Raw genomic sequence first — 23424 nt, 5'->3', positions numbered from 1 at the left:
GTGGTCGGGCATAGACAACAGCCGGCAGGCATACCGACACAGCAGTACGTCGCGCCGGTAGGTCAGTGGTAACTCGGCAGCTTCAGCATAAAGACTCTCGACAGGACTAGTGTAGAAGGCTCCGGTCACAAGACGTATCCCCCGATGGTGGATGGAGTTGAGCCGGCGTAAAAGGGACGGCCGAGCGGACGAGTAGACGAAGCTCCCATAATCCAGCTTCGATCGGACTATGGACCGATACAAGCGAAGCAGGACAGTGCGATCCGCTCCCCAAGATGAACCGCTAAGAACTCTGAGGACATTAAGGGAACGTGTACAACGGGCCGCCAAATAAGAGACATGTGGAGACCAACACAGTTTCCGGTCCAACGTGAGCCCTAGAAACTTAGTTGTGCCCACGAATGGGAGAACAACGGGACCGAGATGTAAGGATGGCGGAAGGAACGCTTTATATCGCCAAAAGTTGATACAAACCGTCTTCTCTTCAGAGAACCGGAAGCCATTTGCCACGCTCCAAGAGTAGAGGCTGTCTAGACAACGCTGAAGCCAGCGCTCCAGGAGGCATGTTCTCTGGGCACTGCAGTAGATCGCGAAGTCATCGACAAAGAGAGAGCCCGAGACATTAGGTGGAATGCAATCCATAATTGGATTGATCGCGATGGCAAAAAGGGCTACACTCAAGACGGAGCCCTGAGGCACTCCGTTCTCCTGGAGGAAGACGTCGGACAATACGGAACCCACACGTACCCTAAACTTTCGTTCCGTTAAAAAGGAATCAATAAAAAGGGGCAGGCGACCGCGTAGGCCCCACCTGTGCATAGTGCGGAGGATACCTCCTCTCGAACAGGTATCATAAGCCTTCTCCAAGACGAAGAACACGGCTACCGTTTGGCGCCTTCGCAAAAAGTTGTTCATGATGAATGTCGACAAGGTCACAAGGTGGTCAACAGCGGAGCGGCGGCGACGAAAGCCGCATTGGACATTAGTAAGTAGTCGTCGAGATTCAAGAATCCAGACTAACCGAGCATTAACCATGCGCTCCATCACCTTACAGACACAGCTTGTAAGAGAAATGGGGCGGTAACTAGAAGGAAGGTGTCTATCCTTCCTGGGTTTGGGTATAGGAACAACAATGGCGTCACGCCAACGCATGGGGACTTGACCTTCGGTCCAGACGCGATTGTAGGTACGAAGAAGGAAGCTTTTGCCTGCCGGAAAAAGGTGTGCCAGCATCTGAACGTGAATGGCATCTGGCCCCGGAGCAGAGGACCGGGACAGTGCAAGCGCACGTTCGAGTTCCCGCATAGTAAAGGGGGCATTATAAGTTTCCAGATTCAGCGAGTGGAAGGAAGGTCGCCGAGCCTCTTCTGCCTCTTTCCTGGGAAGGAAGGCAGGATGGTAATGGGCGGAGCTTGAAACCTCCGCGAAAAAGTGGCCAAAGGCGTTGGAGGCAGCCACAGGATCAACAAGGACCTCATTACCTGAGGTCAGGCCAGGTACTGAGGAGTGGGCCTTAATGCCTGACAGCCGGCGCAGGCTACCCCAAACGACGGAAGAGGGAGTAAAACTGTTAAAGGAGCTGGTGAAAGAGGCCCAACAAGCTTTTTTGCTGTCTTTGATGACTCTACGGCTTTGCGCTCGGAGTCGTTTGTATTCAATACAATTCGCCAACGTAGGATGGCGGCGAAAGGTGCGTAAAGCACGTCGTCGAGCACGGATAGCGTCCCTACAAGCCTCGGTCCACCAGGGGACGGAAACACGACGTGAAGAAGAAGTAGTACGAGGAATGGAACGTTTGGCAGCATTGATGATAACAGCCGTGAGGTATTCGACCTGACTGTTACAACTGGGAAAATCGTGGTCCGGAAAGGTCGCCAGGGAGGAGTAAAGTCCCCAGTCAGCTTTCAGTATGTTCCAGCTCGAAGGACGTGGGGATGGGGTGTGGTGCAGGAGACGAACGACACAGGGGAAGTGGTCGCTCGAATAGGTGTCAGAAAGGACATACCACTCGAACCGACGGGCAAGAGTGGTAGAACAGATCGAGAGATCCAAGTGGGAGTAGGTATGAGTAGAGTCCGAGAGGAAAGTCGAGGCGCCGGTATTGAGGCAGACAAGATTGAGATGGTTGAAGACATCCGCCAAGAGTGAGCCTCTTGGACAGGATGCAGGAGAGCCCCAAAGGGGATGATGGGCATTGAAGTCGCCAAACAATAAGAACGGCGGGGGAAGCTGAACGATCAGGTGCATCATGTCAGCCCGACTAACAGCAGATGACGGTGGAGTGTAGATGGTACAAACTGAAAAAGTAAAAGCAGAAAGAGTAATGTGGACAGCTATTGCTTGGAGTGTGGTGGTCAATGGGATGGGATGGTAATAAAAATCGTCCCGAACGAGCAACATGACCCCACCATGAGCTGGGATACCGTCCACAGGGGTGAGGTCATACCGCTCCGAGGTATAGTGGGTAAAGGCAATACGGTCAGTCGGGCGCAACTTGGTTTCCTGGAGACCAAGGACGAGCGGACAGTGCAGGCGGAGGAGCAGTTGTAATTCCTCCCGATTAGATCGAATACCTCTTATGTTCCAATGAGACAACACCATCGCTAGTCAAAAGGTTGGGGGAACGAGACGGGGGAAGAGCTGGTCACCTCGACGGCCGCGGAGGGCCAGGTTGCGAGGGAACAACGCTACAACCGACGGGAGGCGGATCCGGTTCCATCAACTCGTCACCAGCCGCGGCCGCTGTCCCTGGTTGTGTAGGAGGGGCCGCATCATTTGCCGACGAAAGGCCGGCGGAGCGCCTGGCAGCAGAGCGTCCCGGCGAAACAGAGGACGGCCGGGACCAGTGACTCACGGATGGAGCGTCAGACGAAACGCGCCGGGGTGGAGAGGGGGATAGAGACTTCTTCTTGGAGGCCTTCTTGGAAGGCCGAGGAGGCACAGGGATGGTGGGCTGGACCCGAAGAAGGTCCCCACGCGCGGGTTCCGTTTTGGAACGCCGGACCTCGGAAGCTGCGGTCCGGAAAGTTGCCCCGATGGACGCCTGAGAAGAGGATCGCTTCTCAGGTGGCGTGGGGGGAGGAGGAGGAGGAGGAAGGGTGGCCCCTTGGGCAGAGGGGGTGGGGGCCACGGGGGAGGAGGATTTGGAAGGGAGGGATTTGGGAGGCGGAGGCAGAGCCCCCTGATGGGCGGTGGAGGCGGAGGAGGCAGAGGGGGGACAGGATAGGGGTGAGGATACCGCGGAAGGAGTGGACACAACTGAGGCGAACGAAGTGGTCAATGACACGGGATGGAGGCGGTCGTACTTCTTCCTGGCCTCAGAATAAGAGAGCCGATCCAAAGTTTTGATTTCTTGTATCTTTTTCTCCTTCTGATATGCGGGGCAGTCTGAGGATCGCCACAAAGGGGCTCAGCCTCACACCGTGATGACATGTGCCCAAAGCGCAAACACCTAAAACAGCGCATGGGAGGCGGGACGTAAGGTCGCACGTCACACCGGTAGCACATCACCTTTACCTTATCCGGGAGAACGTCCCCCTCGAAGGCGAGGATAAAGGCCCCGGTGTCGATGCGACGGTCTTTGGGGCCGCGCTGGACTCGCCGGACGAAATGCATGCCTCGGCGCTCCAGGTTGGCCCTGAGCTCCTCATCAGATTGTAGCATGAGGTCACGATGAAAAATAACCCCCTGCGTCCTATTTAGTGCCAGATGTGGGACAATGGACACTGGGATGTCCCCTAGGCGGTCGCACGCCTGGAGCGCCGCCGACTGTGTGGCGGAGGTGGTCTTGAGAAGAACGGACCCTGAACGCATCTTGCCGAGAGCCTCGATTTCCCCGAAGATGTCCTCAATGTGCTGAACAAAGAACATGGGCTTGGAGGTGGCGAACGTCCCCCCATCGGTTCGAGAACAGACCAAATAGCGGGGGAAGTACTTCGCCCCAAGCCGGCGTGCCTGTCCCTCCTCCCATGGAGTGGCCAAGGGGGAAAGGGCAGGAGAACCAGAACTAGAAACGGTACCTTTTCTTTTGAAAGACTCGGCCGCAGAGCGACCTGATACATGTTGACGTTTCATCTGCGAAACGTCCGCCCCGATACCACCCACTCCGACCAGGGGCTCTCCCCACGGGCGCCACCCAGCTGCAGCAAGGGCCACCTGGCAGGATGACCATTGCCGGGAGTCCTGATGCCCCAAGGAGACGGGCATCTACTCCTCGGCCAACGTGGGGAGGGTGCAGCTCAGGTATCGGCAGTACGATCCCTGTGTTGTAAGGGGGCTACAACCTAGAGGGTACATGACGACCCCACCACAACAGGCTGGCTACCATGCTGGATTTCTGGTGCCATGGAAAGTCCATCATGATCGCTGGTGCAGATGGAGATGCACTATGGGCGTAACTTGGACAACCCATCACGCGTTGAGGCCCAATTTGAGGAACAGTGGGTATGGTTACAACGCCAGTGCAATGCTGAGTGCCAAGGTCTTAGTGCACTTAGGACCAGTGGTACACCATGTAAGGTGTCCTTCCCCAAAAGGCTCGTACTTCAGTAGAATTTTGAAAAATGGAGGTCAAACCCCAAGGGGGACCATCACATCGAAGGCCGAAACGGTTGAAACTCCTTTTAGTCGCCTCGTACGACAGGCAGGAATACCGCGGGCCTATTCTAATCCCAGGACCCGCAGGGGGGAGTATCAGCTGGTGTGTGCTTCACAAAACTGCATCAATGAACTATCCAGGCATAACATTGCACAGAAACAGGAAATGGAACGAGCATGTAGAATCAGTTGCTGAGAAGGCAAATTATAGACTTCAGTTTATTGGGAGAATTCTAGGAAAGTGTAGATCATGTATAAAGGAAACTGAATGCAGAATACTTGTGTAACCAGCTCCTGAGTACTGCTGAAGTATATAGCATCTGCACCCCTATTTGCCGATAAAAACATTATTATTATTATTATTTACTATTATTTCTTTAATATGTGATATTGCGAGAGACAAGTGTGTTGTCAGAGAAACAGTTTGGTTTTGCTAGAGCAGAGAGAGTGTAACGGTATCATCACAAGCCACAGAAAATAGACTGAAAACAATGATATCTTCTAATTATAAGAACAATCATCATCATCACAGATTTTTTTTCTTCTTGTTCGAGTAGCCTTGATGCTAGCAAGACGCACTTTAATCTGCTGCCTATGTTAAGGTCTAGTACTATTACTATTACGTGAACTACTTATTGTAAACTATTGGAGAAAAATAGAGAATAATGTTATTCAAGTTTATCTCACATTTTCTGTAAGAATATTACTAATTTTGATCCTCTGCATTCTATCTTTGCTTCACTGCGGACGAGCTGCAACACCACCATTAGCAGTAATATATTTATATGATTTTATTGGCAAGAGTTAAATAGTTTTATTTCAGATTGAAAATGCTGAGAACAATTATTTAATGGTGAGCAATGTTTTTTTTCAAATCAAATTCAGTCAGTTGTTTTCATGTAACCGGAACAGATCGATTCTGTGATACACCAATGTTCATTTATCTGCTGCCATTTCATGAAAGCTTTACAAGGTGAGTTTAAATTGCCGAATAATTCAGACAAGTATATTTGCCATTGTAAAAAGAATCCACGTAAAAGTAATTTGATTGTATATCAAAATCTATGCTATGAGAAACTGTTTTAACTTCTACCATTCTTTGCTGGTGTTGGAGCATAATACTTTCCCAGTTAAAGCTCAGAAATCTTTTCAGTAAAATTCGCCAATTCCAGTGTTGTGTGTCCCCGTGTTATAAAAGTGAAGTGATATTCAAGAGTGAACCAAGTTTGTATAAAAGTAGTCAAAAAACCTAATTGAATAATTTTAAACATATACACTTCTTTACAGACAACATATGAAAATGGTCGTTGTTTCAATTTAGTTCACATTCATGCTCATGTTTTATTCTAGCCAGGTAATGCAGTAATTGAATGACAATTTAGAACTGTAGACATACTTAAATATTTATGTTGGACGTTGCTAAATTTATGCATTCACAACACGGTTTAAAAGCAGCACAAGTATCTGGGATTCTCATCGGGTCACATTAAAGGAAGACACTGAAGCAATTCAGAAGCCAGGTATTCAATTTATTAGTGGTAGGTTTGATCAACACACTATTATTACAGGAATTCTCCATGAACTCAAATGGGAATTCCTGGAGGGAAGAAGGTCTGTTTTTCGTGGAACTCTACTAATGAAGTTTAGAGACTCAGCATTTGTGACAGACTGCAGAATGGCTCTACTACCTCAACATACGTCTCACGTAAGGACCACGAGGAAATGAAGAGAAATCAAGTCTTGTACAGAAGAATATAGACAGCTGTATTTCCCTTCTTTCATTTGCAAATGATATAGGAATGAGACTGACTAGCAATGGTACAAGGTACTCTCCACCATGCACCACATGATGGCTTGTGGGAAATTTACTAAACCTGCATCTCCTCTTATCATTTTAGTAACGCAAAGTACAGTACTGTAACTGAAAGAGTGGGGCTACAAAAGTATCAGGTTACATTTTGAGAATATCAAGTTTCAGAAGGCACAAAATTTATGAAGTATTATGTGAAATAAGAAAAAATTAATGAACACAAAATCCCCAAATCTTTTACAGAAGCTCAAAATATAGTGCAGACTTCAATGTGAGATGCTTATAATAGTTTCCACAGTGAAACTTTCTCTTGAAACGTGGCAGGAAATCCATGGAGGTTCAGGTTGTATGTAAAGTATGCTAGCACAAGACACAATCAATGCTTCCTTTGCACAATAGCAATGGAAATACTATTGATAACTGTGCTGCTAAAGCAGAGTTACTTAAAAGCAACCTTCCACTATTCCATCACCAAAGACAATGAAGTAAATATTATAGAATTCAAATCAAGAACAGCTGCCAACATGAGTAACTTAGAAGGAGATATACTCGCAAGTCTTCCGGTCCAGTCTGTACACGAATTAGATTCCTTTGAGAGTTTGCTAATGTAATAGCTACACACACAACAATAATATACAACCGCTCACTCTATGAAAGATTCATACCCAAAGACTGGCAAGTTCCACAGGTCACACGAATATTCAATACAGGCAATGGGAATAATCCACTAAATTACCGATTTGTATCATTAACATTGATGTGGAAGAATATTTTGGAACATATTGCATGTCTGAACATCATGAATTACCTCGAAGAGAACAGTCTGTTGACACATAGTCAACATAGATTTAGAAAACACTGTTCTTGTGAAACACAATTAGCTCTTTACTTTCTTGAAATACTGAATCCTATTGACAGGGGATTTCACACTGATTCTGTATTTCTAGACTTCCGAAAGATGTCGACACCACCCTAGAAAGTGGTTTGTAATCAAACTGCATGCTATGAAATACGGTTTCAGTTATGCAACTGGACTTGTGATGTCCTATCAGAGGCCACATTTCGTAATAATTGACGGAAGGTAATCAAGTTAAACAAAAGTGATTTCTGGTATTCCCCAAGGTAGTGTTATAGGCCCTCTGCTGTTCCTTATCTATACGAATGATTTATGAGACAATCTGAGCAGCTGTCTTAGGCTGTCTGTTGATGATGCTATCATTTATAATCTAGTAAAGTCATCAGAAGATTAAAACCAACTGCAAAATGATTTAGACAAGATGTCTGTATGGTGTGATAATTGGCAATCGAACCTACGTAAAGAAAAATGTGAGGTCATCCACATGACTGCTAAAAGAAATCTGCTAAACTTAAGTTACACGATAAAGCTATCAAATCTAAAGGTCAAAAATTTAACTAAATCCTAGGAATTACAATTACAAGAAACTTAAATTGGAAAGAACACACAGAAAATATTGTGAGGAAGGCAAACCAAAGACTACATTTTTTTGGTACAGCTTTTAGAAGATGTAAGAGTTCTACTAAAGAGACCGCCTACACTACACTTTTCATTCCTCTTTTGGAGTACTGCTGTGCAGTTTGGGATCCTTACCAGATAGGATTAATAGAGCGCAATGAGAAAGTTAAAAGGGGGTCAGCATGTGCTGTATTATTGAGAAATACAGGAAAGAGTATAATGGACACGATACAGGATTTGGGGTGGACATAATTAACACACATGTGTTCCTCATTGCAACGGGATCTTCTCACGAGATTTCCATCACCAATGCAAAAATATTTATACAGGGAGAAATGACCATCATAATAAAATAAGGGAATTCAGAGCTCACATGGAAAGGTAAGTGTTCATTGCTTTACATGCTGTTCGTGAGTGGGATAACAGAGACTTATTGTGATGGTGGTTCGATGAACCATCTGCGAGGCACTTTAGTGTGCCAAGTAGCCATGTAGATGTAGATGTAGATGTAATTTGAATAGATCAACATAACTCAAATCAGGAGTGCTACACGCTAACTTATGTTCCAAGTGGGACAAGTAATGCCGTATGGACAGCGTGGCACAGTGTCAGTGGTAGTGGATAATGAAATTAACTTCAAACTCCAACTGAAATCTTATCGCCTTTCAACTCCTGCTTGACAGAAGGATATCTGAATGTTAGTAGTAGCAAGGGTGGGGGAGGGGGGAAAGGGGGAAGAAAGAGAGATGCTGAACATAGTCAAGTATAAATTACTGGATGCAAGCTAAAGAAGTTTTAAAACCTAAAAAACCATGTAAATGGGGAGCATGTTGCCATATTCTCCACTGAGATGATGTACTGCAATTGCAAAACAGTGAAAGGTCATATGGTTCATTCACATCCATCTGCATTCACATTAGTTTATGCTCTGAGCAGCACTGAAAGTGCCATGTACTGGCTGCCGTATCATCTGTCAACTGCCATATACTGTGCATCTATGAATGTAAAAACTGAAACAGGGGCATAACAAAAGCTTACAAAATTTGTGAAATCAAAACTGATAGTTTCATACTGAATGGTGGTGCTAGGTGCGCCTAGTTCTGCTTCAGTTCTCCTAGACAACTTGAAATGAGAAAGAGCCAGTTGGGAAGCTTACATTGTTGCAATAAAAAGAACACAATTCAAGAATCACTTCAGGATGGCTACATATGCAAGATTCTGTATTAGATTGTAAACACTGCCAGTGACCGGATACGAAACACGAGCAGGCAGAAGTCGATGGACTTTGGAGCCCATGCGCATATCTGTATGAACAGACTATAATTGTGATCCATAGAACATTCAAATAACTAACATAAATAAGCTTCAAGATTAATTTCTTAGGCACATTTAGCGATATTAATTTTTTGAAATATAAGGGCAAGAAACTATGATTTTTAATTGATCCAGAAATCATAACCCACACCCAAACTACAGAACCCTACCAGCCCAAGGTATCCAAATTATCTCGCTGTTGGGCCTTGCGTAGTAACAGCCTACACAGTGTGTGGTGCATCATACAGTGTTTTCTTTTGATGCTACACAACTATGGCTAGTGCCAGGATTTCCCTGTAGTACTCAAACAGTGTCAAATCACACACGACACCTGAACACTACCTGTCAGAAGGGATGAGGTAGATAAGCACATGTGCAACCAACTTTTACGTGAGCAACCACAATCTCTCTAAAATGGTTGTGGGGTGAACTCTCATTACAAGAGAGAATGACAACAACCATACAAATTACAGCTCTGCTAAGCTCCAGAAATGTCTTTGTGTCTGCAAGAAGTCACTTTTTGCTCAAGAGAAAATTGAAAGAGAAACTCAATGGACCATTTTCAGTTTAATTAGATCCACACATGGGGTGTGGTGCTGTTTCTCTCTTATGGGACTTGTTGGGCTCTTCAGTTTTGAAGATACTGTAACTACAGAAGCACCAAACACTGCTTCTGATTCATTTTCCTTTTCATTTGTGTTTTATACTGTAACTATAGGTTTTTTATCAACAACAACATGACATGCCACCACACTATTAATAGGATCTGCAAACATATGTGCTTCAAAATGTAGTGGACCACTAGATAGCACACAGGGGACTAATCATGTTTCCTGCACACTATGGAGCTATTTCACCTCTCAATTCTCTTCCTATGGGGCACAGTAAACAAGGAACTGTACTATCATAAACCATGTAACTTGGATACATTTTGTGATGAGATTCATGTGATGTGCGCAGCAATCGCACTGGCTTTTTTTGTTTTGTTAGGGAATCTGCCAGTTCCTATTCAGAAATGCATCAACACGCCAACAATCAATCAACATTTGGAACATTTAGTTTAATTAAAAGTACACAAGGTATATATAAAAGAAAGAAAGGATCTTTGTACACAACATGTAAACCACGTCAGCTAAAATGTCTGTGTTAACATGGCTGTGTGTATGAATTAATTCACTTCTGAAATGTTTCTTTCACTGTATTAAGAGTTCATGCCTAATATAACTGAGTACATGATTTATGGATGAATTTTCAACTGCATGAACTTACTGTTCCATCATCAAAAAAACCATGATCATCGGTCCTCTGTTGGCCCAACAGCCTGTCTGTCTCCAAATCTGTGTCAGCCTCTTCTGGAATTTAGAGAAAAAAAGTTTAGTACCTTTCAATGACCAGTTAATGTTAGGTATCAAAAATATTAACAAGATCATTTGGGAAAATACTCTATGCTAATATTAAAGGACCAGTGAACAGTAACCATTCTGTTGCATTTCAAAGATTGAAAAGCATTTCAACGAAATGTAATAATGAATTTTGCAGCACTGCATAATAAACCACAATAAGAAAAAAGTCTATTAGTGAGTAACATGAAAATAAGGTACAACAGTTGCAGCATTGGTACTAAAATACAGGTCATGTCATACATGGAACATGGCATTCTATTGGCCAAATTAATTCCTTTTAGTTTTCAATATCACTCATTTCTCACTGCTGTAGTAGTTTCCATTATTGGTACAAACAGGAACCAAACTTAGGTGTATGAAACAACATGGCTCCCATCTGAATTAGGTCACATGGCAAAGATCTTACAGATTTTATTTCCATTCATTCTCCTGCCACAGTTCGGCAATCCCATTCCATTGCAATACATTTGCAATCTTCACAGCATGTGGGGCCCTCTTATCCTGGGGTCTGAGTGACATATCCCCTCTTTCCAGACTCCCGCAACCTACACCTCTCGCCTCCCACTGCCTTCCCGAAAAGGAAAGCATAGTTCTGAAAGCTAAGAGAGAGAGCGTGTGCGAGAGAGAGAGAGAGAGAGAGAGAGAGAGAGAGAGAGAGAGAGAGAGAGAGAGAGAGAGAGAGAGAGAGAGAGAGAAGAGATAGATAATCAGTATCCCTTTCACCCTCATAGGTGGAATCAGTGTACCCCACCTGCCTTTGTCTAGAGTAAATTCTACACACAAATGTGAGAAAGTTTAAACTGTTTGTGTAATATGTATCTGAGGCAGGGTGTGGGCATCAGCCCAGTATTCGCTCAGTGGGATGTAGGAAACCGCCTAAAAACCATGTCTAGGCTGACTGGTACCCAGCCCACATCGTTAATCCACTGGGCGGATTCGAATGGGGGTCAGCTTGCCTTTCCATCTCTTTAGCACACTTAGCTGCCCAAGTGGGTAAGTTAAGTACTGGCCAGCAATTCTGTGCCAAAAAAGTTTATAACTTAAGATTTTGGCTAAGACACAGATAGAGCATTAAAATAACCAATAATCATCATCATCATCATCATTTTACTTTACAGGGCACACGCTCCCTTACCTAAATCTGTTGGTGAATCAATCAAGCCCTCTCACCAAACCAACAACATGAATCCATCAGTAGGCCAGTTTGATCACTCGTGGTTTGGTGGGTAAGTGCCACTTGGATGGCTAGTGTATAAATACTCAGAATAATACACAGACACAGATATATTTTCAGCACTAGCATGACTAATGACTGAACCAATTCCAAACAAGAAGATGGGAGCAACAGCGTGGAATGTCACTCAGACCACATATCTTATTTTCAGCCTACTGCAAACAGACACATGAAATTTTTTGTGTGTAAACGGGAGCAACACCAGTTGATGCAAAGATCCTGGAAGTATCAACAGATCTTTCAAAAAATTCTAGAATTTGTCATTGAAGATGCTCTTAATAAATTATCAAATTAAAACCAAAGGACGCCATAAAAGTCAAAACATTAACGTCTTTTCGAATAACTGAAATTGCTGAAAAATTCATGAACAATTTTGATGCAAATTCATGTTCTAGACAAAGACTCTTGCTAACTACAAGTGTGAGAATATGTTGAAATATGTTGAAATTGTTCCTGTTATTGTGCTTTAAAGCCAAGTTGCACCACAGTTCACAACCACTTTAAACCGTAGGTCCCCTCTGCAACTGGCTATTCGAGTCAGCTCAAAGGTTAAAAGAAATCCTGTGCGCACTTTTTTCAATAGCGCCATGCCTAGTAAAGCACTGCAGTATTCAAATCAACCTCTGGGTTGTGCACAGTTTTATTTACGAAACAAATGGATTAATGACAATGATGGCTTTTCATGCTTCAGGAAGGTAATGAAAAGGTATTAAATTGTGATACTTTGGATCCCTGAAGTATGATACTTACACAAAATATGCCTATGGCAGTTGTAATAAACCATTTTTAAGTTTACACGGTAAGACTATCATGTCTAAAGCGGAGCATACAATTGGTTTCATGGAGACAGCATCTAATGAAGCAGATCGTTTTATACGAAGATTGAAGATATATTTCAATATAACAGACTGCTCCACTGTTTGCTCTGGGCAGGAACAATTTGAAAAACATATTATTGACATCATCATCATCATCATCATCATCATCATCATCATCATCATCATCAAGTGCGCTACAAGGTCATCAATATTTCTCTTCAACTGGGAATTAATCAACATAGTACTGAAACACACACTCCCTTTCATTCATTGCAACTTCCACATTGACTCTATTCTCATTCAAACACAGTTATTTTAGAGAACCACTGTATAGAAGCAAAAGGAGGATCTCATTATTATTATTTGTGAGATTATATTTCACTGCCCACATATTGTATATGTTGTTCTTGTTGTTGTTGTCTTCAGTCCTGAGACTGGTTTGATGCAGCTCTCCATGCTACTCTATCCTGTACAAACTTCTTCATCTCCCAGTACTTACTGCAACCTACATCCTTCTGAATCTGCTTAGTGTATTGATCTCTTGTTCTCCCTCTACGATTTTTACCCTCCACGCTGCCCTCCAACGCTAAATTTGTGATCCCTTGATGCCTCAGAACATGTCCTACCAAAGTTTTTATTTCTTCTCCATGGATTTTAATACCTACTCCGAACTTTTCTTTTGTTTCCTTCACTGCTTGCTCAATATACAGATTGAATAGCATGTGGGAGAGGCTACAACCCCGTCTCGCTCCCTTCCCAACCACTGCTTCCCTTTCATGTCCCTAGACTCTTATAACTGCGATCTGGTTTCTGTACAAATTGTAAATTGGCTTTCGCTCGCTGTATTTTACCCCTGCCACCTTCAGAATTTGAAAGAGAGTATTCCAGTCAACATTGTCAAAAGCTTTCTCTAAGTCTACAAATGCTAGAAATGTATGTTTGCCTTTCCTTAATCTATTTTCTAGGATAAGTCGTAGGGTCAGTATTGCCTCACGTGTTCAAACATTTCTGCGGAATCCAAACTGATCCTCGCCGAGGTCGGCTTCTACCAGTTTTTCCATTTGTCTGTAAGGAATTTGCGTTAGTATTTTGCAGCTGTGACTTATTAAACTAATAGTTCGGTAATTTTCACATCTGTCAACACCTGCTTTCTTTGGGATTGGAATTATTATATTCTTCTTGAAGTCTGAGGGTATTTCACCTGTCTAATACATCTTGCTCACCAGATGGTAGAGTTTTGTCAGGACTTGCTCTATTATTGTATATTGTATATAATTTGTTATAAACTTAAGATTGAAACTTCCTGGCAGATTAAAACTGTGTGCCCGAGCGAGACTCGAACTTGGGACCTTTGCCTTTCGCGGGCAAGTGCTCTATCATCTGAGCTACCGAAGCACGACTCACGCCCGGTACTCACAGCTTTACTTCTGCCAGTATCTCGTCTCCTACCTTCCAAACTTTACAGAAGCTCTCCAGCGAACCTTGCAGAACTAGCACTCCTGAATGAAAGGATACTGCGGAGACATGGCTTAGCCACAGCCTGGGGGATACTGGCAGAAGTAAAGCTGTGAGTACCGGGCGTGAGTCGTGCTTTGGTAGCTGAGATGTTAGAGCACTTGCCCGCAAAAGGCAAAGGTCCCGAGTTAGAGTCTCGCTCGGGCACACAGTTTTAATCTGCCAGGAAGTTTCATATCAGCGCACACTCCGCTGCAGAGTGAAAATCTCATTCTTGAAACTTAAGATGGACTGTTTTTGTTCAAATCTGCAGAAATTTTAAAAATGTGTAATGTATTGACGTGAGTAGTATGGCACGCAGATTCCACAAACACCACACACTACAACTGAACGGTTTGGGTAATGAATATTTGGCTACCATATAACCAACGAAAAAAAAAAAAAAAAAAAAACCCACAGCCGCAACACCACCACCAGACCAAATAATAGGAACAACAAAAACACCTCAAAAAATTAGAAGCAATGGAACCACAGCAGGAGCACCAAAATATGCACAAAAAAAAAGAAAAAATGTGAGGAGTCAGCAAAAACAACAGTGGACAGTGAATAGTGAAGTGAATGAGATGAAAATAGTAGTTCCTCATCAGCCAAATTATTGTTGAGAAAGACAAGAAAAATGAGAAGGTTCCAAGGTAACAAGTGCTCCAACAAAATATCCAGTCCATAAGAAATAAAGTGCAACCGCTAGAAGTGGAACTGCAGACTACTGGTAGCTCACTTGTTTGCATAACAGAACATTGGTGTAGGGCATCTAAAATTACACATTTAGCTCTATTCTCATATAATCTAGCATGACATTATAGGAGAACCACTATGAAAAGTGGTGGATCATGTATATAGGTAAAGAAAGGGATTATGTATAAATATAAATATGTCATTATTTCAGTAAGTGAATAAAAACATGTAGAAATTTCAGCTAAAGAGATAAGAAAGCCACATATGTTTCAAAGACCAAAAGACTAACTGTACTATGTATTTACCATTGTCCCAGTGGTAAATAGATACATTCTCAGCAAAACTAATACAAGTATTGGACATGGTTACTAATGCTAAGGATAAAATTCTGATCTGTGGAGATTTAAATATCAAGACATTGAACCCAGATGGGTTCTGCACACATTTTTGAACATTATGTATGCTACAGAATATCACCACTGATTAACACAGCTGCAAGGGTAACTAAGCATTCAGTATTAATCATTGACCATAAACTAACTGATTTGTAGAAAGAAAATTGTAATGTTGTTGTATGTGATCTGGGCCATTCAGACCATTCCAGTCAGCTGTTAAAACTAAACACACCTGCAGGAAACAGAACTAAAAACATATAGAGTGGTCTGCTCTAAGCTGACAAGGGTTGAATTTACCATGCAAATGAACAATGAAACATGAGAAGTGGCGTACATGGAGACTAGTACAGATAGGAAGTTTTCAAAGTTTCTATCAAAATTTAAATTCAGAATCAAAGAAGTATTCCTAAAAATACTACGAGTCACTAAAACACAAAACAAAAGTAACTTGGTGACTAATGCAATAAAGAAATCCTCTATACCACTCAAACACCTCAGCAGCATAGAAGACAACCAAAATGACTCTTCATTTCAAAAATACTACCAAACATACAGAAACATATACAGAAGAGTTTTAGTAGCAGTAAAGATGTCTCGAAGTGATAAAATTACGGAAAAGGCATAAAACAAAAGCAGTTTCGAATGTTACCAAAAGGGAGACAAATAGAAGAAAGACCAAACAAATTATAGTATAATGATACCACAATATATGACAAAAAAATTGGCAAACATTCTAAATTAATATTTCAGCGACATAGCTACAAGCTAAAACACAAACCTGACAAAATACAGCGTGTAAAAACATTGAAATATGTTAAAAACATGTTGATGCTGCAACCCACCACTTCAGAAGGAATAAGCTATGTCGTTCAGCAACTAAAAAGTAAAACCTTAGCAGGTATAGATGAAGAGCCTGTGTGCTTGCTTAAAGACTGTATAGACAGTATCAAAGACCTTTTAGTGCACATCATAAATGAATCATTCACCACAGATTGCTTCCCAGAGTCACTAAAGCATGTGAAGGTCCTGCCCCTACATAAGAAAGGAGACCCTGACAATATAGACAAATACAGGCCTTTCTCTTTACCATCATTATTTTCAAAAGCAATGGAAACCACCATGAAAATTAGACATGTGGGGTTTCTAACAAAGTACAGTTTCTGTGTAAAGAAGAGCTTGGGTTCAGGCCTGATAAAAGTACACACTCAGTTATAGCTCATTTTAAAAATGTTGTTGTGGAAGCGCTAGATACAGGAGATCATATATCGGGCACCTTCCTTGACTTCAGCAAAACATGTGATTTAGAGCCCACACATTTATGTTAAATAAACTGAAAGCTCTAGGTATAAGAGGAGCAGCGAATAAATGGTTTCATTCATACTTAAAAACACAGAGTGCAGTAGGTAGAGGTATCTCAAACAAACTCCATTCATAATATAAAATACCTTTCTGACCCAGAATACATTAATATTGGAGTCCCCAAGGAAGTGTGCTTGGCCCAATATTATCCCTGCTATACAGAATGACACAAAAAACAGGAACATTTCCACAATCCAACAAAACTAGAAGTGATGAAGGAAAGAAATTGCATTCACAGTAACTGAAACCTTACAACTTCACCATTTACAAAATATTGATGGCATTTATCATTTTTTTCAAAATTACATCCTTTAGATGGCATCCTCCTGTATGAATACATTCATGAAATCTGTTGTCGAGATTCCTCATTCACCGCTGCAACATCTCAGTTGGGATACTGTGAATTGCATCACGAATTCTCTGTTTTAGCTCATCCACAGTTCTTGGTCGAGTCGTGTAGACTTTGCTCTTGAGGTACCCCACAAGAAAAAAATCACGAACGGATAAATCTGGTGATCTAGGATGCCAGGGAATGTTACCGAATCATGAGATCACACGGCTGCCAAACACTTCTCCCACATATGCCATCGGTTGCCATGCAGTGTCTGATATCACTCTGTCCTGGTGAAACCAGGCTTCTTTAACGTTTGGAAAGTTGTTCAATGCAGGTATAATGAAAGTTGTAAAAACCTCCATGTAGTGATTGGCATAGACAGTTATTGTATTTCCCTCTTCATTTGCAAAAAAATAGGGCCCGATAATCTCATGTGATGAAACACCACACCATACTGTCACTTTACTAGCGTGTACAGGGGGCGCATGAAAGTCATTAGTATTTGTGTTGGCCCAGTAACGGTAGTTCTGTTTATTCAGATAACCTGCGAGATGAAAACTGAGAGATGAAAAATGTGCCTCATCTGACATCCAAAACTAGTTTAGAAATTTATCGTCACTGTTTATATTTCTGTTAAAACAAACCACAACAACAACAACAACAACAACAACTACTACTACTACTACTTTGGTTTCCACACAAGCACAGCTCATAGGATGTGTATCACAAAATTCCTAGGGATGCATGTTGATGCACATCTAAAATGGATTAATTATGTTACTGCCCTCGGGGAACTAATAGCTGCAGCATGCTATACACTGAGAGTAATAAATTCTTTGTGTGGTAGCTCATGTACCTGTACAAATTATGACAAAAAGTTGCATGAGACCTCGTTGCACGAGTTGTTTAAATCTTTGGGACTCGACTGTTCATTGTGAGTTGTCGTCGTCGTCGTCGTCGTCGTCAGTCCTGAGACTGGTTTGATGCAGCTCTCCATGCTACTCTATCCTGTGCAAGCTTCTTTATCTCTGAATAACTACTGCAACCTACATCCTTCAGAATCTGCTTAGTGTACTCATCTCTTGGTCTTCCTCTTCGATTTTTAACTTCCACGCTGCCCTCCAATGTTAAATTTGTGATCCCCTGATGCCTCAGAACATGTCCTACCAACCGGTCCCTTCTTCTTGTCAAGTTGTGCCACAAACTCCTGTTCTCCCCAATTCTATTCAATACTTCCTCATTAGTTATGTGATCTACCCATCTAATCTTCAGCATTCTTCTGTAGCACCACATTTCGAAAGCTCCTATTCTCTTCTTGTCTAAACTATTTATCGTTCACGTTTCACTTCCATACATGGCTACACTCCATACAAATACCTTCAGAAACGACTTCCTGACACTTAAATCAATACTCGATGTTAACAGATGTTTCTTCTTCAGAAACGCTTTCCTTGCCATTGCCAGTCTACATTTTATATCCTCTCTACTTCGACCATCATCAGTTGTTTTTCTCCCCAAATAGCAAAACTCCTTTACTACTTTAAGTGTCTCATTTCCTAATCTAATTCCTCAGCATCACCCGATTTAATTTGACTACATTCCATTATCCTCGTTTTGGTTTTGTTGATGTTCATCTTATATCCTCCTTTCAAGACACTGTCCATTCCGTTCAACTGCTCTTCCACGTCCTTTGCTGTGTCTGACAGAATTACAATGTCATCGGCGAACCTCAAAGTTTTTACTTCTTCTCCATGAATTTTAATACCTACTCCGAATTTTTCTTTTGTTTCCTTTACTGCTTGCTCAATATACAGATTGAATAACATCGGGGAGAGGTTACAACCCTGTCTTACTCCCTTCCCAACCACTGCTTCCCTTTCATGTCCCTCGACTCTTATAACTGCCATCTGGTTTCTGTACAAATTGTAAATAGCCTTTCGCTCCCTGTATTTTACCCCTGACACCTTCAGAATTTGAAAGAGAGTATTCCAATCAACATTGTCAAAAGTTTTCTCTAAGTCTACAAATGCTAGAAATGTATGTATGCCTTTCCTTAATCTATTTTCTAAGATAAGTCGTAGGGTCAGTATTGCCTCACGTGTTCCAACATTTCTACGGAAACCAAACTGATGTTCCCCCGAGGTCGGCTTCTATCAGTTTTTCCATTCGTCTGTAAAGAATTCGCGTTAGTATTTTGCAGCTGTGACTTATTAAACTGATAGTTCCGTAATTTTCATATCTGTCAACACATGCATTCTTTGGTATTGGAATTATTATATTCTTCTTGAAGTCTGAGGGTATTTCGCCTGTCTCATACATCTTGCTCACCAGATGGTAGAGTTTTGTCAGGACTGCCTCTCCCAAGGCTGTCAGTAGTTCTAATGGAATTTTGTCTACTCCCGGCTCCTTGTTTCGACTCAGGTCTTTCAGTGCTCTGTCAAACTCTTCACACAGTATTGTATCTCCCATTTCATCTTCATCTTCATCTACATCCTCTTCCATTTCCATTATGTTGTACTCAAGTACATCGCCCTTGTATAGACCCTCTATATACTCCTTCCAACTTTCTGCTTTCCCTTCTTTGCATAGAACTGGGTTTCCATCTGAGCTCTTGATATTCATACAAGTGGCTCTCTTTTCTCCAAAGGTCTCTCTAATTTTCCTGTAGGCAGTATGTATCTTACCCCTAGTGAGATAAGCCTCTACATCCTTACATTTGTCCTATGCCTGCTTAGCCATTTTGCACTTCCTGTCTATCTCATTTTCGAGACGTTTGTATTCATTTTTGCCTGCTTCATTTTCTGCATTTTTTGATTTTCTCCTTTCACCAATTAAATTCAATATTTCTTGTGTTACCCAAGGGTTTCTACTAGCCCTCTTCTTTTTACCTATTTGATCCTCTGCTGCCTTCACTATTTCATCCCTCAAACCTACCCATTCTTCTTCTACTGTATTTCGTTCCCCCATTCCTGTCAATTGTTCCCTTATGCTCTCCTTTAAACCCTGTACAACCTCTGGTTCTTTCAGTTTATCCAGGTCCCATCTCCTTAAATTCCCACCTTTCTGCAGTTTCTTCAGTTTTAATCTACAGTTCATAATCAACAGATTGTGGTCAGAGTCCACATCTGCCCCTGGAAATGTCTTACAATTTAAAACCTGGTTCCTAAATCTCTGTCTTACCATTATATAATCTATATGATACCTTTTAGTATCTCCAGGATTCTTCCATGTATACAACCTCCTTTTATGATTCTTGTACCGAGTGCTAACTATGATTAAGTCATGCTCTGTGCAAAGTTCTACCAGGTGGCTTCCTCTTTCATTTCTTACCCCCAATCCACAATCACCTACTATGTTTCCTTCTCTCCCTTTTCCTACTCTCGAATTCCAGTCGCCCATGACTATTAAATTTTCGTCTCCCTTCACTACCTGAATAATTTCTTTTATCTCATCATACATTTCATCAATTTCTTCATCATCTGCAGAGCTAGTTGGCATATAAACTTGTACTACTGTAGTAGGCGTGGGCTTCGTGTCTATCTTGGCTACAATAATGCATTCACTATGCTGTTCGTAGTAGCTTACCCGCACTCCTATTTTTTTTATTCATTATTAAACCTACTCCTGCATTACCCCTATTTGATTTTGTATTTATAACGCTGTATTCAGCTGACCAAAAGTCTTGTTCCTCCTGCCACCGAACTTCACTAATTCCCACTATATCTAACTTTAACCTATCCATTTCCCTTTTTAAATTTTCTAGCCTACCTGCCCAATTAAGAGATCTGACATTCCACGCTGCGATCTGCAGAACGCCAGTTTTCTTTCTCCTGATAACGATGTCCTCTTGAGTAGTCCCCGCCCGGAGATCTGAATGGGGGACTATTTTACCACCGGAATATTTTATTCAAGAGGACGCCATCATCATTTAACCATACAGTAAATCTGCATGCCCTCAGGAAAAGTTACAGCTGTAGTTTCCCTTGCTTTCAGCCGTTCGCAGTACCAGCACAGCAAGGCCATTTTGGTTAGTGTTACAAGGCCAGATCAGTCAATCATCCAGACTGTTGCCCCCTGCAACTACTGAAAAGGCTGCTGCCCCTCTTCAGTACATGTTGCAAACAGTGATGCACATTAAAAAAAAAAAAGAGACATTTATCAGTACCCAAAAAACAGGTCTCCATATGAACATGGAACCAGATACAGCCACCACTTACATCTCCACAGAAAAAACAAAACATAAATCCAAAACAGCATGCTATATAATGGAATTAAACTATACAATGAACTACCACATGAGATCGAAGACAAAAGTGAAATACATGCCTTCCGGAATAAAATTTGTTAAAGTGTTTTTATACTGTAAAGGATTATGAAAAACGATTGGTAAATATTGTTGACAATTGTGCTAATGATTAATTACTGCAATTAAGAGGCATTTAACAATATATTCAATAGAACAGTGAAATACAATCACCGAAAGAGTAACTCAGTAAGATAATAACTGTAATTATCTATTTATGTGTGCAATTGTGTACGTTTATGTATCTCTGTATCTGTATTTTATGTATTTACATATTGACAACATCCATAAAATTTACATTGTATGTGGATGGATAAATAAATAAATAAAATAAATTAATTGCTACTTAGTTATAGTGAAGACAGGAGTAAATCTAAAAAAGTGATGAAGAAACCAAAAAATGAACTTTTAGAAGAAGCTTGGTATTGTTGGTTTTTATAAGAACAGCAACAGTGGTAAGTAACACTCTGTTGTACCAGATTTAAATCTAGTCGAGGAATTCATGAATTGGAAATACAATGTGAATCAATGTCGGCTGATGGAGCTGTAGCAAATGCTTTTAACGCCGATTTTAGAAAATAATTGGATTAAAATGACTGACTTGTACTTTGTTTGCAGTGCTGCTGAAACCGGAAAAAACTGGAAATCGTTACGTAAAAATATTTAACTTCTCAGCAGGAGTGTTCAGTTCTAGGTTATACAACTAGAAAAGACTGAGTACCAATATTAGTTTGAGCGAACACTACCACGACCCATACACTGCTCCTCATTGGAACATCTAGAAACCTCAGATGCTTCAAAAATATCAGACTTTCCTTAATTTGCAAAAACTAACCAAACACATAGATGAACACTGAAATTTTCATTGAGAGCTAGGGCAACTTTGTTCTCTGTGAAATAAAAAAATAAATAAAATAAAAAACAAAAATCAAAAAATTAAATTGAAACTGGTACACAAGGAAAAGTCCTACTTTTACTGGATGATGCATCAAGCCATCATTCGACTGAACTGTTCAACAGAGAAAATCTTAAATTTACAGTAAAATTTTGCATTCTAATGTGACATCCTTGATACAACCAAAAGATCAAAATGTTTTTGAAACATAACACGACTTTATAGAAAACAACTTTTATGTAGACTGTTATCTAACAAAGACAAAGCGGAAGTAGTTTTGTCAATTTTCAAGCAAATGAGTTTAAAGGAGCGTTGTTACATGGGATTTGCCCGAGAGGAAGACTTTGAATCGAGCTTGGAATGGATACTAAAATGGGAGCATGAAAATTCAATTAGCGAAACAGATGATCCTGTTTTGGAGGATATAAATGAGCTAATGAAAAACACACAAATATGAAAGGAACATGATGCAGATAATATGAGAGAGTGGCTCACTTGTGACAGTAATGATCAAGCTTCCAGAACATGTTAGATGATAAAATTGTTGAAAACATAATGTAGAAAAAGGAATGGCAGGAACTGCAGGTAGATGAAACAGAAGGAAATGTAGATTCAGAAAGTGATGCAGGACCATCTCCTGTGGAAGTGTTTCAAGCTCTGTAAACAGCTTTCAAAAGGAAAAAAAAGTGATACCTTGAGATTACTACAGATAAAATGAATTCCTGGTGTAGCAGCAATGAAGAGAGAAAAAAACTGTTATTTCAAATGAAAATCATGAAATATTTTGAACAAAATTAAACTACAGTGCCTGTCCTATGCGACTTTTGTTAATGGTCATCAACGTTTCTGTACGTTTTAATGTATTTATTTTTATGCGGTTTCATCGGATTTCACATATTTTGGTGTATGTTTATGTATCTTTGTGGGTTTCTGCTTGTCTTTATGTATTTTTTAAGCATCTTTATGCATCTGTTCACTTATCCAACTCCTCTCACAACCACGACAACTATTTTGCCTATTTCTGCATCATTCCCATTTCCTTTACATCATTCCTGCACAATGGACAATCCACAATGGACCCTTACTCCATCTTTCTGCAGCAATTCAGGAAAGTATCTGTTTCCCTGGCTAAAACCTAATCCCACAGCCTGTTTCTCAAATGCTGCCTAAACCATGGAATTACACCCACTAACCAGCAACAGTACCTGCATTTTGACAGCGGTCATCCATTTCACACTGAAAAATCCCTTCCATACAGCCTGACCACGTGGGGATGACATATCTACAATGACAAAAACT

General features: G+C 41.4%; 1 protein-coding gene across 7 annotated transcripts in view; it reads right to left on the bottom strand.

Annotated features, from left to right (window-relative positions):
- The window catches only part of LOC124615403, a 494346-nt gene that overhangs the window by 186754 nt on the left and 284168 nt on the right, over positions 1 to 23424 (bottom strand). For all 7 annotated transcript variants that reach the window (XM_047143247.1, XM_047143248.1, XM_047143249.1 and 4 more), the window contains one exon: positions 10464 to 10546. In XM_047143247.1, coding sequence (XP_046999203.1) covers positions 10464 to 10546 — 83 coding nt within the window. The remainder of the gene's footprint in view (positions 1 to 10463; positions 10547 to 23424) is intronic.

The sequence above is a fragment of the Schistocerca americana genome, chromosome 5 (assembly GCF_021461395.2).
Source record: "Schistocerca americana isolate TAMUIC-IGC-003095 chromosome 5, iqSchAmer2.1, whole genome shotgun sequence".
Classification (NCBI taxonomy): domain Eukaryota; kingdom Metazoa; phylum Arthropoda; class Insecta; order Orthoptera; family Acrididae; genus Schistocerca; species Schistocerca americana.
The sequence above is the reverse complement of the archived record's forward strand: the minus strand, read 5'-3'. Positions and strand labels throughout refer to the sequence as shown.